This window comes from Protomyctophum bolini (genome assembly GCF_963924005.1).
Source record: "Protomyctophum bolini genome assembly, chromosome: 3".
NCBI lineage: Eukaryota > Metazoa > Chordata > Actinopteri > Myctophiformes > Myctophidae > Protomyctophum > Protomyctophum bolini.
In genome coordinates, this window is record NC_137864.1 from 31,938,936 (window position 1) to 31,951,047 (window position 12,112).

Genomic DNA, 12,112 nt, shown 5'->3' on the forward strand with positions numbered 1-12,112 from the left:
TGTGATGACAGCAATAGAAAAAAATCATCAATGACTTGTTATACACCTGAAATGTCGTTAGCTTCCTTAAAGACATTTCAGGCAATTGTCAATAATGGAACAGAGATATTTATAATTTGACCAAATACATTGTATTTATAACGGGGACATGAGGACATGTCTGTTTGGAGGCAGTACAACATTTTAAACATATACTCAACATCATAACTTGCAATTTTTACTCATGTTATTGTCAAAACATATGGTAGTTACTAGTTGCATTTCTTAAGAGTTTAAAAAAATTAAGTCATTAACTCTGACGTGTGTGTGTGTGTGTGTGTGTGTGTGTGTGTGTGTGTGTGTGTGTGTGTGTGTGTGTGCGCGCGCGCGTGTCACTGTGTGCGTATGTGTGCATGGCACAATTCCAATTTAGCAGACATGGAAAATGCAAATGACAAGCGTGCCGGTTGCGTGAGAGAGAGAGAGAGAGAGAGAGAGAGAGAGAGAGAGAGAGAGAGAGAGAGAGAGAGAGAGAGAGAGAGAGAGAGAGAGAACTTGAGATGCAGACATCTACAGACAGATCAACTGATGGATATTATGTTACTGTACCTGGAGGGATACGAGATTTTAACTCCTTCTGTGTCTTTCCGGAGAGTGTGGCTATGCTATCGCGATTAGCCATGACAGCTGTCATAGGCTAGCCTATAGTAGCCATACATTTGACACACTTACTTTAGCATATTATTGGTCAACTAAAATGCCATAATTCCTCTTATCATTTGTGCTATTTCTTAAGTATATAGGCAATTGTCCTATACTTCTCTTTCAATAACGAACACAATAGCTTACCAACCACCTACCAGACAGACATGCTTCAGCTCGACTGTAACCATAGCAACAGACAACAAAATATCTCTCTCTCACACACACACACACACACACACACACACACACACACACACACACACACACACACACACACACACACGCACGCACGCACGTGCGCGCGCACACGCACATGCTCACAAAAAGCACAGGTCAATAGTCTGCTAAAAGGATTGAATATACGGTACCCAGAAAAGCGCAATGGTTTGCCTACCATTTAAATGAAATTAATTGAAAAGAAAAACGGGTTCACATTTAGACTGAAATGATAAAACCATGGCCATGTAGGCTATAGGTCTATATCTCCAACCATCGCCATTCTTAAAAAAGGGGGAAAAAGAAAGAAAAGAAAAGTGGTTTATAGATAGTAATAATGTACACATTTGTCAAAATTGTAGGCTATTACTTTTTACATTGACTGACCTTATGGGCTATTCATGCTGGAGTGAAATAGAATGACTTGTGATTCGTTGTGAATGATAGGTCTATATTAATCTGAGTTCCCAGAAGTTTTATTTTTCGCCACTATCACCTCAGAGACAATCACATGGATGGTATATATTATATAGGCGGGCCTATAGTTTACATGCTGGGCCACCATGCACCACTATAATAAATTATATCCGTAGACTAACAGTGCAAACATCGATCGTGCATGTTTGTGCTGTTCCACTGCACGTTGACGAGGGCACAGTGGCACACTGCCTGGCCCTGGCACATCGGCACAAACACGATGTAGCTACTTGAGAACAGGCTATACACCACCTGACCTGACCTGTCAATCAGCAGCATGAGAGGGAGGGAGGAGAGGCAAGACTGGTCGTGAGACTCGTGACGTGAAAGAGTATAAAGGGAAGTGGGTGCATGTCTGCATGAAACGTCACTTTACTCTCGCCAGTGCGCCACTGACACTGTCTGGTAACACAACCATGGACACGGGGAATCCGTCTACTACCGGCTCACAGACACCAATCCACGTTTCGCACCAACTCGGTTGTTCAAACAGCATCGATCATTCCCAGTTTCACGGGAGCGGGGATATGTCGACCGTCGGTACCCACAAGGTTGCGTACAAAAACGTCTCACATCATTTGAGTTGCTCTGGACTTAAAGCAGGAATTCATATTCTTAAATTGGCCGCATTGCAGTGGAAGCAGGGAAGTAATACCCGGCGCTCTGGTAGTGGTGGTACTGCCAACAGCAACAGGCAGTCTGCCTCTCAGTCCTCCAGCAGCCAACCTGAAAAGAAGTCACCGCTTGCGCTTGACCAGCTGGCAGCACTAATTCTCAGTGGCCAGTCTCGCCTCTGCCACCTTGGTCAGCAGCAGCACCAAGACTTCTTGTGCGCAAAGCCGCAGAATTGTAAGCGCATTGTGGTCCTCGGTGCGCCGCGGGTCGGCAAGACTTCCATCCTTCGTCGGTACCTCCGGGACGGGTTTGTCGAAGAGTACAAGCCCACTTCAGAGGACTTCCTTCGGAAATTGTTCCGGATCCGCGGAGAGACCTACCAGATTGACGTCCTCGATGCGTCGGGGGAGAGAAGCTTCCCAGCCAAGCGCCGTCTTTCCATCCTTACTGGTGCGTAATGAATTAGCAAATTGCCTTTTTTGTGTTCCACATAAGCTCTGACAGAAATTCAATTGTTGTAGAAAATTATAATTTTAATGACAATCCATTTCCATTGTCATCTTCCCACAGGTGATATTTTTCTACTAATATTCAGCCTAGATGACCGGGGCTCCTTTGATGAGGTGTGCGCCTTGCGCAAGGAGATCCTGGCGGCCAAATCCAAACTCGACAAAAGCTCTGTTGCGCGGAATGCGCGCCAGAGCGCACATGTCCCCATAGTGATCTGCGCCAACAAAGTTGACCTAGCTCCGTCGGAAAGAAACATATCTCGGGAGGAGGTTCTCCAAGCTCTCGGTGAGGACTGCACGTACTTCGAAACCTCCGCCAAAGATAGCACCAGTCTGGAGAAGGTTTTTGAGACTTTGGCTAAAAAAGGTGGACTGCCAACTGAAACAGGTCCGTCTCAGCACCGCAAAGTGTCCATTCGTTCGTACCAGGCCACGCGGAGGCCTGTTCGTGACGAACCGTGTGGCGCGCTGTATCCACTGGCCCGTCGGCCGAGTTTCAGCTCCGACCTGCGGCAGGTTTTGGGGCCTGATTCCACACAAAAGTCTACTAAATCACTGGAGAAGTGTCAAATTCAGTGAGAGGCAAACAGTGAAACAATTAATTGAACACAAACTGAATAGCTTCTCTCTCTCTCTCTCTCTCTCTCTCTCTCTCTCTCTCTCTCTGTGTGCGTGCGCGCGCGTGTGTCATGTGTGTGCGTGTGCATGTGTGTGTGTGTGTGTGTGTGTGTGTGTGTGTGTGTGTGTGTGTGTGAGTGTGAGTGTGTGTGTGTTTCTGTGCCATTACCTTTAAACACTTGAAAAATGTGTAAATTGTAAAACACTATATACGAAACACATTTGAAAAATCACACCTGTGTGAAGTGAGGGGCGCTCTTACCATGTACATTGTACATCATCATGCATCATCTCATACTGGCCAATCAGAATGCCTGTCGCCTGTTGCCTCAATTTAATATTCGGCAGACCTAATTTCTCCTTTCATTGTCGATGGCAAATATGAGACGTGTGTGGACAAGATTACGTAAATTATCCCTATAGGCTAACTATTTATGACAGCATATTGCACAATTCTTATGGTTGTAGATTTCCCTCATCTCTGTGTAGTAGTGTGTATACACATAATTTCTATTCCCTAATTGGGAATTTTGTTTTGATTGTATTGTTCCACTTATGCTTTGGCAATGCAAATATAGGCCTATGATTTCTCATGCCAATAAAGTCCCTGAGTGTGATGTGCTCCATTTCATTCAATTACTGACTCTGACTTTAGGTGCGTTACCCGTATCAAATAAATAACTGTAGTGGGTCGCACACAGCAAGACCCGTTCAAAACATTTATTTCATTTTTGAACAGGGACAAACGTTTCAGCTATCCAGCCTTCATCATAAATCATGGAGCAGAGGAGGATATTGAGTCAGAGATCTGATTTTATCTCTTATAAGCCAGTGGGTATTTCATCCTGAATTCGCCTACTGCCTACAGCCTATAGGCTATATGATCTGAGACGGATAATAACAACATCACACCGTGTGAAGTGATGGGCGCTCTTATCATTGTACATCATTGCCCCTCAAAAACATAAACTATTATGTCAATTAAGACCAGGATGTCCCATCTTTCAGTTGTTAAAGATGCAATCCAGAATTTATTTAAATGAATAAAATGTTAGTTTAACTAATCTGTATATTAACATGCTTTAGAGCATGATAATATACATGCATGTGAGAGCAGCTGCTCAACATATCAATGCATAAAGCTCATAATATCTCCCCCTGGACCAGAGATTCCCTCATGTTGAGTGCATGGACATTGATTTTTTTCCCCACAAAGATTCCCTGTTTCAATGCAAAGTACAGCCATATACAGTAGACACATCCATGGGCCCCAGTATTGCTTGCTTAACACCTGGCCTACAGGGCAAGGCTCCTTGTAGGCCAATATGTTCCAAAGACTCTCACATTCCAGGCAATATTTATTAACCCATTTAGACGTGAGAACGATTCTACAAAATGTCTTCTAAATCATGACAGTTTTCTGAAAAACCCTATGTTTCTATGTCAGTGGTTCTCAAACATTTTCATGTCAAGGAACCCCAAAAATTATATGTAATTGGCCACCGACCCCCATCTGAAAATATGTTGTTCCAGGGACCCCCGGCCCAGAAGCATAGATTTGAGTTAAAAACGTAATAAGAACGCTCACTCTATTCTGTGATGCAGGTTATTGGCAGACACTCCCTAAGCAGGCTTCACGCGCGGGCTCTTTAAAGGGCTTTGGTTATCCCGCCCCCTCCCCCCCCAAACACACACACACACACACACACACCACACACGTCACACACACACACTGCTCTAAACTGACGAGTGTTTGTTTGACTCAAACTCCTTCGTGTTTGTTATTGTTAATAAAACAGTGAAATAAACAAGTTTAAACGTACCAACTTCCACCTCATGGAAGATGAGGAGAGTTGTCAGTGTTGTCAGGGAGTGGAAACTGCCCAGAGACATGACGGTGACAGCAGGAGGAGAAGTTTAATTATCGTCCTTGGAAAAAAAGGGAGTCCATTCCCAAGAGACCAGGTGCGTTAGCTTACCTAGCTACTACCTACAGTTAATTAGCTGCTTTAGCATTCATGGTTAATAGAGGTGAATTGTTTGTTTGTGTGTAATGTCATGTCACTAATTATATTTACAAAAAGTAAAATGAAAGAACTAGTCAGGATATAAAGCATTGTTTGTGTGCTGTGCCTGTGAAGTGAATAATATTGTGTTTGTTTGCTGTTAAGCAGAAATATCATATCCCCCGTTTAGGCCTGAAATTAAAAAAAAATATTTTTTTCTGAAAAACCTCATGTTTCTATATCAGTGGTTCTCAATATTTCATGTCAAGGACCCCAAAAATGATATGTAATATATGCCACGACCCCCATTGAAAATATGTTGTTCCAGGGACCCCCCAGAAGCAAAGATTTGAACTGAAACTCTGAAAGAATATATATATTCAAAGATTTGAGGCAAATTTTCACTATTTTTTTCAAAAATAGTAGACCTACAAGTTTATAGTGCGCTATGAGCTTGTAGATCTGCTATTTTAAAGTATAACGCCCCAAAATGGCTTAATGCCCTATACTTCTTCATACAAGACTGTCACACTAAAGTATGAGAATAGGCATTTCTACAAGCTATGTGCAAATGTTTCTTTTTAAATACTAAAATAACAATAACTGAACAAGTAGATTGAACTATAATTATTATTATAAGTCAATGTCAAACAATTTACAGTAATAAAACCATACAATATAAAAAAAAATACTCTACTATAGTATATTCATGAAAAAAATAGCATGTTTTTGTTGATGTAAAGTTTAAGGTGCTATATAAATTCAAGTTATTATTATTTATGATTTATGAACCCCTAATGGCTCCTGATGTGCAGGTTGGTGCCTTGCATGGTTTCCGCCGCCATCTGTGTATGAATGTATGTGTGAATGGGTGAATGTAATGCACAATCTATGTAAGGCGCCTTGGATAAAGGCGCTATATAAATGCACCATTTACCATTCATGATGTCCGCTCTCCTATATATAGCTGTGAATGCTGGACCCTGAAGCCTGCTCTACCGTCCCTGGCCCCACTGTGCTACACCAGAATGCTACGTGCAGTGCTAAACATCAACCAGGATGAACACGTTACCAACATGCATCTGTATGGAGTGATACCGAGGGTGGGTGAGAGAAGATGGCCTCCAGGAGGAGGAGAATGAGGCTGGTCGGTACCATTGACACTGGGATTAAATGGTAAACGGTGCCATTTATATAGCGCCTTTATCCAAGGCGCTTTACATATGCATTACATTCACACACACACAACACACACACACACACACACACACACACACACACACACACACACACACACACACACACACACACACACACACACACACACACATTCATACACTGATTGCGGCGGAAGCCATGCAAGGTACCAACCTGCACATCGGGAGCAATTTTGCCCAAGGACCTGCTCTACCTCCTGAGCCACAGTCGCCACAGTCGGGATGGATGGAGAGGACTGGAGGGCTCATCTGAGGACCAACTAAAAGAGGACTGCTCTATCTCTCTCTATCCATTGGTGGGTTCCAAACTTTGACCCTGCTGGCCGCCATCCCTTCTTCTACAACTGAAGTAGAAGACAACTCAAGGTACGAACCCTTTTCCCCATCTTTGCTGCTGCTGCTGCTGCTGCTGCTTGTGTTGTAAACAAATTAACCTGTGTGTACACTTCAAGCTGTTGCTGTCATTTTAGGACGCAATGATTGGGTGGCAATTAATGAAACATGTTCAGTCAGTGACTGTTTGTGTCTCTGGGATTGGATGCTGCAGTCTGTGTTGTGTTGTGTTTCTGCTCTGGGATTGGACGCTGCAGTCTGTATTGTGTCTGCTCTGGGATTGGGTGGATGCTGCAGTCTGTGTTGTGTCTGCTCTGGGATTGGGTGGATGCTGCAGTCTGTGTTGTGTCTGCTCTGGGATTTGGTGGATGCTGCAGTCTGTGTTGTGTCTGCTCTGGGATTGGGTGGATGCTGCAGTCTGTGTTGTGTTGTGTTTGCCACTGAACAAACTGAGTTGTTGTAACAGAGAATAGTATTATCATGTGGATCTTGGCCACTTCAATTAGCCTTTTAAGTTCAAGCTAGAGGTTTTGGGCTTTCACATCATTTCAAAATGAAGACTGATGTTCATCTACACTACAGTTAGTAGATAGTTAGTTAGTGTTACTAAGTGTGCGGCTGCTGTGTTGTGGGTGTGTTGAAGATTGTGTGTTGTGACGGCTATTGTTTAATGACTGGCTTGATGGCAAAACTTATCTCTATGTACTGGTCAATTCCTCATGGCCCGCCGTGGCCATAATTCTTTCTTTCTTTCTTTCTTTCTTTCTTTCTTTTCTTGCTCTCGCTCTCCCTCTGGTTGGTTCATATGACGCTGGCTTGTGTCAACACCTCTGTCAATGTAGGCCTTTTCTTAAGTCCTGCCAAGCATGTAGCCTCATCCTTCTCTCTCTCTCTCTCTCTCTCTCTCTCTGTGAGAGAGGGACACTTCCTTTGTCTTGTATGTGTAGGACATGTTAGTGATGCGTGAGTTCATACATGTCCAAGCACCCAATTATGTGTGACAATTAATCATAATTTTTTTCAACAATATAAATGGCAATACAAAATGCCATCCTACAATATTTAATACAATTAAGTTTCGAAATACATTTTAAACCCATGTCCTGCTTTCCTTTTTAAATATGCTTTATTTAAATTATTCATGGCACTCATATTGCATTGAGTTTGGCAGTACAGTAGTAAGGAATTGCAATACACACACAGAGTGTTGGTATCAGTTTTTCTGTCTTGAGTCCAGGGTTCTCTGTCTTTTCAGTTCAGTTACTATTTGTATGAAGACCACCTCTCCAGAGATGGCCCTCCTGATCACTCCTGGTGTTCCAGATCTTATTGACCACAGTGCAAACCACAGCCCAATAAAAGTCTTGTTCCATAGCAGACATGTTTTTCATCAAAGACTCCATACAATACTGCATTATAAGGAACGTTAATGTTAAAAACCGATCTGTGGCACTTTCCCTCTAGACCTCTGACAGTCCACTAGCAGGTTCTCTATGGTTTCATCTGGGTTACAGTTTGCATCCGGGCATTTAACAGTTTTTACAGTTTTTACAAAACAACTCCATTTGACCACCTCCCTTACTCCCTTAATGACATCCCTCTTTTTTATGGATATACTTTTACTACCAATGTTCTTTAAACATACCTGTTTTTGTTTTTCATCAAGATTTCTTTTTTTTCTAACTTGTAATATATATTGCCATTATAAGCTCATTTACAGGCAATTTGTTAAATTTTATAAGACATGTTCAATTTTCTCTCGGTTCATAATTTTGTTTTTCAGTGTGAAAGCAAAATAAGTGACATTACACTTTAACCCATTTTGTTATACGTTAGCTATTGAAAAATAGATCTACAAGCTCATAGCTTGTAGAACTTGTAGGTCTGCTACTTTTGAAAAATCGTAAAAATGCGGCACAAATCTTTGAATAGGTATATCTTTCAGAAAGTTTATTTTTTTCAGGCCTGAATGGGTTAACAGATGTACAGTAAAATATATCTTATTAACATGCTACATTTGTATTTCTATTTATAGAAGATGCTCTAATCCAGAGCAAATGTCTTTAAAAAAAGTGCAAGACGGAAACATGGTCGGACATGCAGTCGAACATGCGCTGCACCCGTGCTTGCGGTTAGGGTTAGGGTTTGAGGTAGGTTGACGTTCTAAAAAGTAACCAACATACATTATGCATACTTGCGTAGCATACAGTATAATCAAAATAAATAACAAGTAGTGATACCTACCCCATATATACCTCCCCAATTTAATTTAATTTATACATGAACGATTTATCTTTGTGTTTAAATGTTTCTGGTACGGGATGTAAGGTGGGTGATCTGACCGCCAATCACCTTATGTACGCAGATGATTTGGTCATCTTCAGCCCAGAATATGTACGCAGTATGGTGCTGATTTAGATATTATATATAATGCTAAAAAGAGTAAGAGTGTCCAAGTTTTAAGAAACATGATATATTTGTGCAGAGCAACTGAGTCAGAAAATTACATCATTACTGCTGTGACTAACCCTGAATACAGTTCGTATAGATTCTCTTCCAAATTGTGGAAGCACTGGTGGACTTGTCTGCATGTTAGACATGTTAGACATGATTTTTATCTTTTGTACTGTACTTTGTGTGATTTGTACTGTTTTATATGTATTTTATTATTCTGTGATATGGATCTCCCTGTGTCTGAAATAAAGCATTGATTGATACAAATGAATAAGGAGTGGGGCAGAGTCTGAAGAGGTTTCCTACTGTGGTGGAAAATAGCAAATGAGTCAGCAGTCCTGACTGGGGGCGATTGGATGCAGGCATAGCCAGTGAAAGGAGCACAGAAGTGGGATGAGGAGATTGTGGTAGGTCGAAAAGCAGGCAGGATCAGCCGTAGGAGAGCACAAGTTGGCAGAACAGGGATGGAGTTGCAGTTGTCAAGTCATGATGATGAACGTTATTTATATATATAGCACTTTTAATATACAGAGAGACATACATGGTCAACGTCTGAGGGTGTACGCATCCGACTGTGTCTTGAGTGTACAGCGTTCGATGAGGGCCCAGGTAGGGCCGGGCTAGAACTCTAGTTTTCGCCAGCTGCCGGGCACGGCTGCACTAATAACTTTGGGGCAGGCCCGTCTAGAGTATAAATGGACAGGTATCAGTCAAAAGGGAGACATCGAAGAGGAAGGATGGATGGGGAACTTGGGGAAGGATCAACATATGGAATGTCCGAACAGGTCAGCTCCATACATGGAGATCTAATGGTTTGAGGTCAGATGTAGAGTTGCTGGCCAATATTGATGACATCAGGGATCTCCATATATGGGCTTAATATTGATGACATCAGGGATCTCCATCCCTGATGATGTCACGTGACGTGATGTTACGAGGCATGACTGGGTTTGACCAACCAAACAACTGACTGACTGACTGACTGACTGACTGCGAAATGCACAATTTCATAGTAATAAAATCAGATTATATATAAAAATATATTTTTAAATTAAAGGCAAATTAAAAACAACAGCAGCAGCAAAGTGATGAACAACAGTACAGTCTGTGCATGGACAGTGTAAGTCCTTCAGCGATCATTCTGAGGTTGTTACATAATTTCTTTACTTGTGTTTACTACTATGTACCACAATAATGACCACATTTATAGTTTTACACATATGTTGAACTGTACATTCTCAATAAATGATTTGTAGATAGCTTCTACATTATTTGCATCATCATTGTATAAACTCCTAGTAACATTTTCCACAGTGAAAAAGGAGGATGTTTTCCATTCTGTGGAATGGAAAACATTCCTATCATCACTTTGGAAGCAGGTGTGTTTCCATGGACACTGCTATCAAATTGATCTCGAAAACCACTTAGCAGTGGATAACAGACCAATCATCCATAACAAGCTTCTCACATTGCCACTCATTATGGTCATTATGGCTCAAATATCAGTTACAATAATATTGTTAACTGTGCGTCGAAGGAAGCAAAACCCTCTTGTACTGCTTTTCATGTGTGGTGATGAGCGGATACAAAATGTACAGACAGCTCCACCTCTGCATCCCCCACACCTAAACTAAAGCATTCATCTCTAACTGTTTCTTTCTTTCTTCTTACGTAACTCCATCTGTGCATTTGACATATAATGCATGACCATCAAAAAGAGTCTTTTCTCATTCAGATGCAATTACTGTAGGTGCTATTGAAAAAATTAAGGTATAATATCATCGCTGTTGGGTGGAAACCTTGTATGTCCAAAGCGGTTACTTTTCAGTGCTTACAGTGATATTGCCAGTTACGTCTCTCCCCACAGTGGTAGAGTGAGTTCAGGTTATGCAGTATGGCAGTGGTTCCCAAGTGGGGTCCGCAGACAACTCTGAAATTGGAAGTGATGAAACAAAGAAATCTGCAGACAAAATTGGAGAGACACAGTAGATGGCAATGATTTTCCATTAAGGTGGCCGGTTGTGCATAATATTTTTGTTTTAAAAAGTTAGCTTTTCTTCCTTTTTTTATTTGTAAAATGTTGCTGAAATATATGTACTTGATCCCATGTCTCATTGCCTTGCATTTTGCTGTTTGTTGTAGCTATGATGACTCATGAATCCACAGGCATTTCCCCCCCAATATAGCTTTTTAGCTTATAGCCCATGCAACAAGTGAGGGAAATGAGGGATGATGGTTAAAATATTGAGTTAATATGTGTGACACTGATGATGGAGACATGGTCATGTCAGTTAACACATTGATCAGTCACTGGCTGACAGCAGCAGAGGTGGGGACACTGAGATAAGGACTGGGGTAGTCAGAGCGGAAACTGCCCATAGATCCGAAGTCCCTTTAGTCCGAACATGCACTGCTCCCGTGCTTGCGGTTAGGTTTAGGTTTGCTCCCGTGCTTGCGGTTAGGTTTAGGTTAGGGTTAGAGATAGAGATAGGGATAGTAATTTCGGAACAATGAACCTTCTGACTAATGACATGGTCACCGTTAGAGCTTGTGCACACAATTAGATGATAGACAGTATTAGACAGAGAATGGAAAGGGTATGCACGCACACATGTGTGCACGCACACGCACGCACGCACGCACGCGCGCGCGCGCACGCACGCACGCACGCACACACACACACACACACACACACACACACACACACACACACACACACACACACACACACACACACACACACACACACACACACACACACACACACACACACACACACACACACACACACACTTTTCTCTAGTTGGATATTTGGATATTATTATGCTATACCTCCTTACTCCAGTAGATGGTGCCCTGCAGCTTCTGTCAAATCAAGCACACAGCTTTGGAAATTCCCCTGTAGTGCCAGCATTGTGTTCAGTTTCATTTTCTCTGAAACCAAACGGCAAATACATTGCTGGCAAGAGGAGGCTCAGTGAAA

The 12,112-nt window shown here is 42.1% G+C and overlaps 1 protein-coding gene across 1 annotated transcript; it reads left to right on the forward strand.

The window, feature by feature from the left end:
- Nucleotides 1–1,904: 1,904 nt before the first annotated feature.
- rasd2b (RASD family member 2b) lies at nt 1,905–3,080 on the forward strand (the record flags this gene model as incomplete). The annotated part of the gene is made up of 2 exons (XM_080760476.1): nt 1,905–2,442; nt 2,563–3,080. The coding sequence occupies 2 exons, from the start codon at nt 1,905–1,907 to the stop codon at nt 3,078–3,080; spliced, it is 1,056 nt and encodes a 351-aa protein (XP_080616602.1).
- Nucleotides 3,081–12,112: the final 9,032 nt, after the last annotated feature.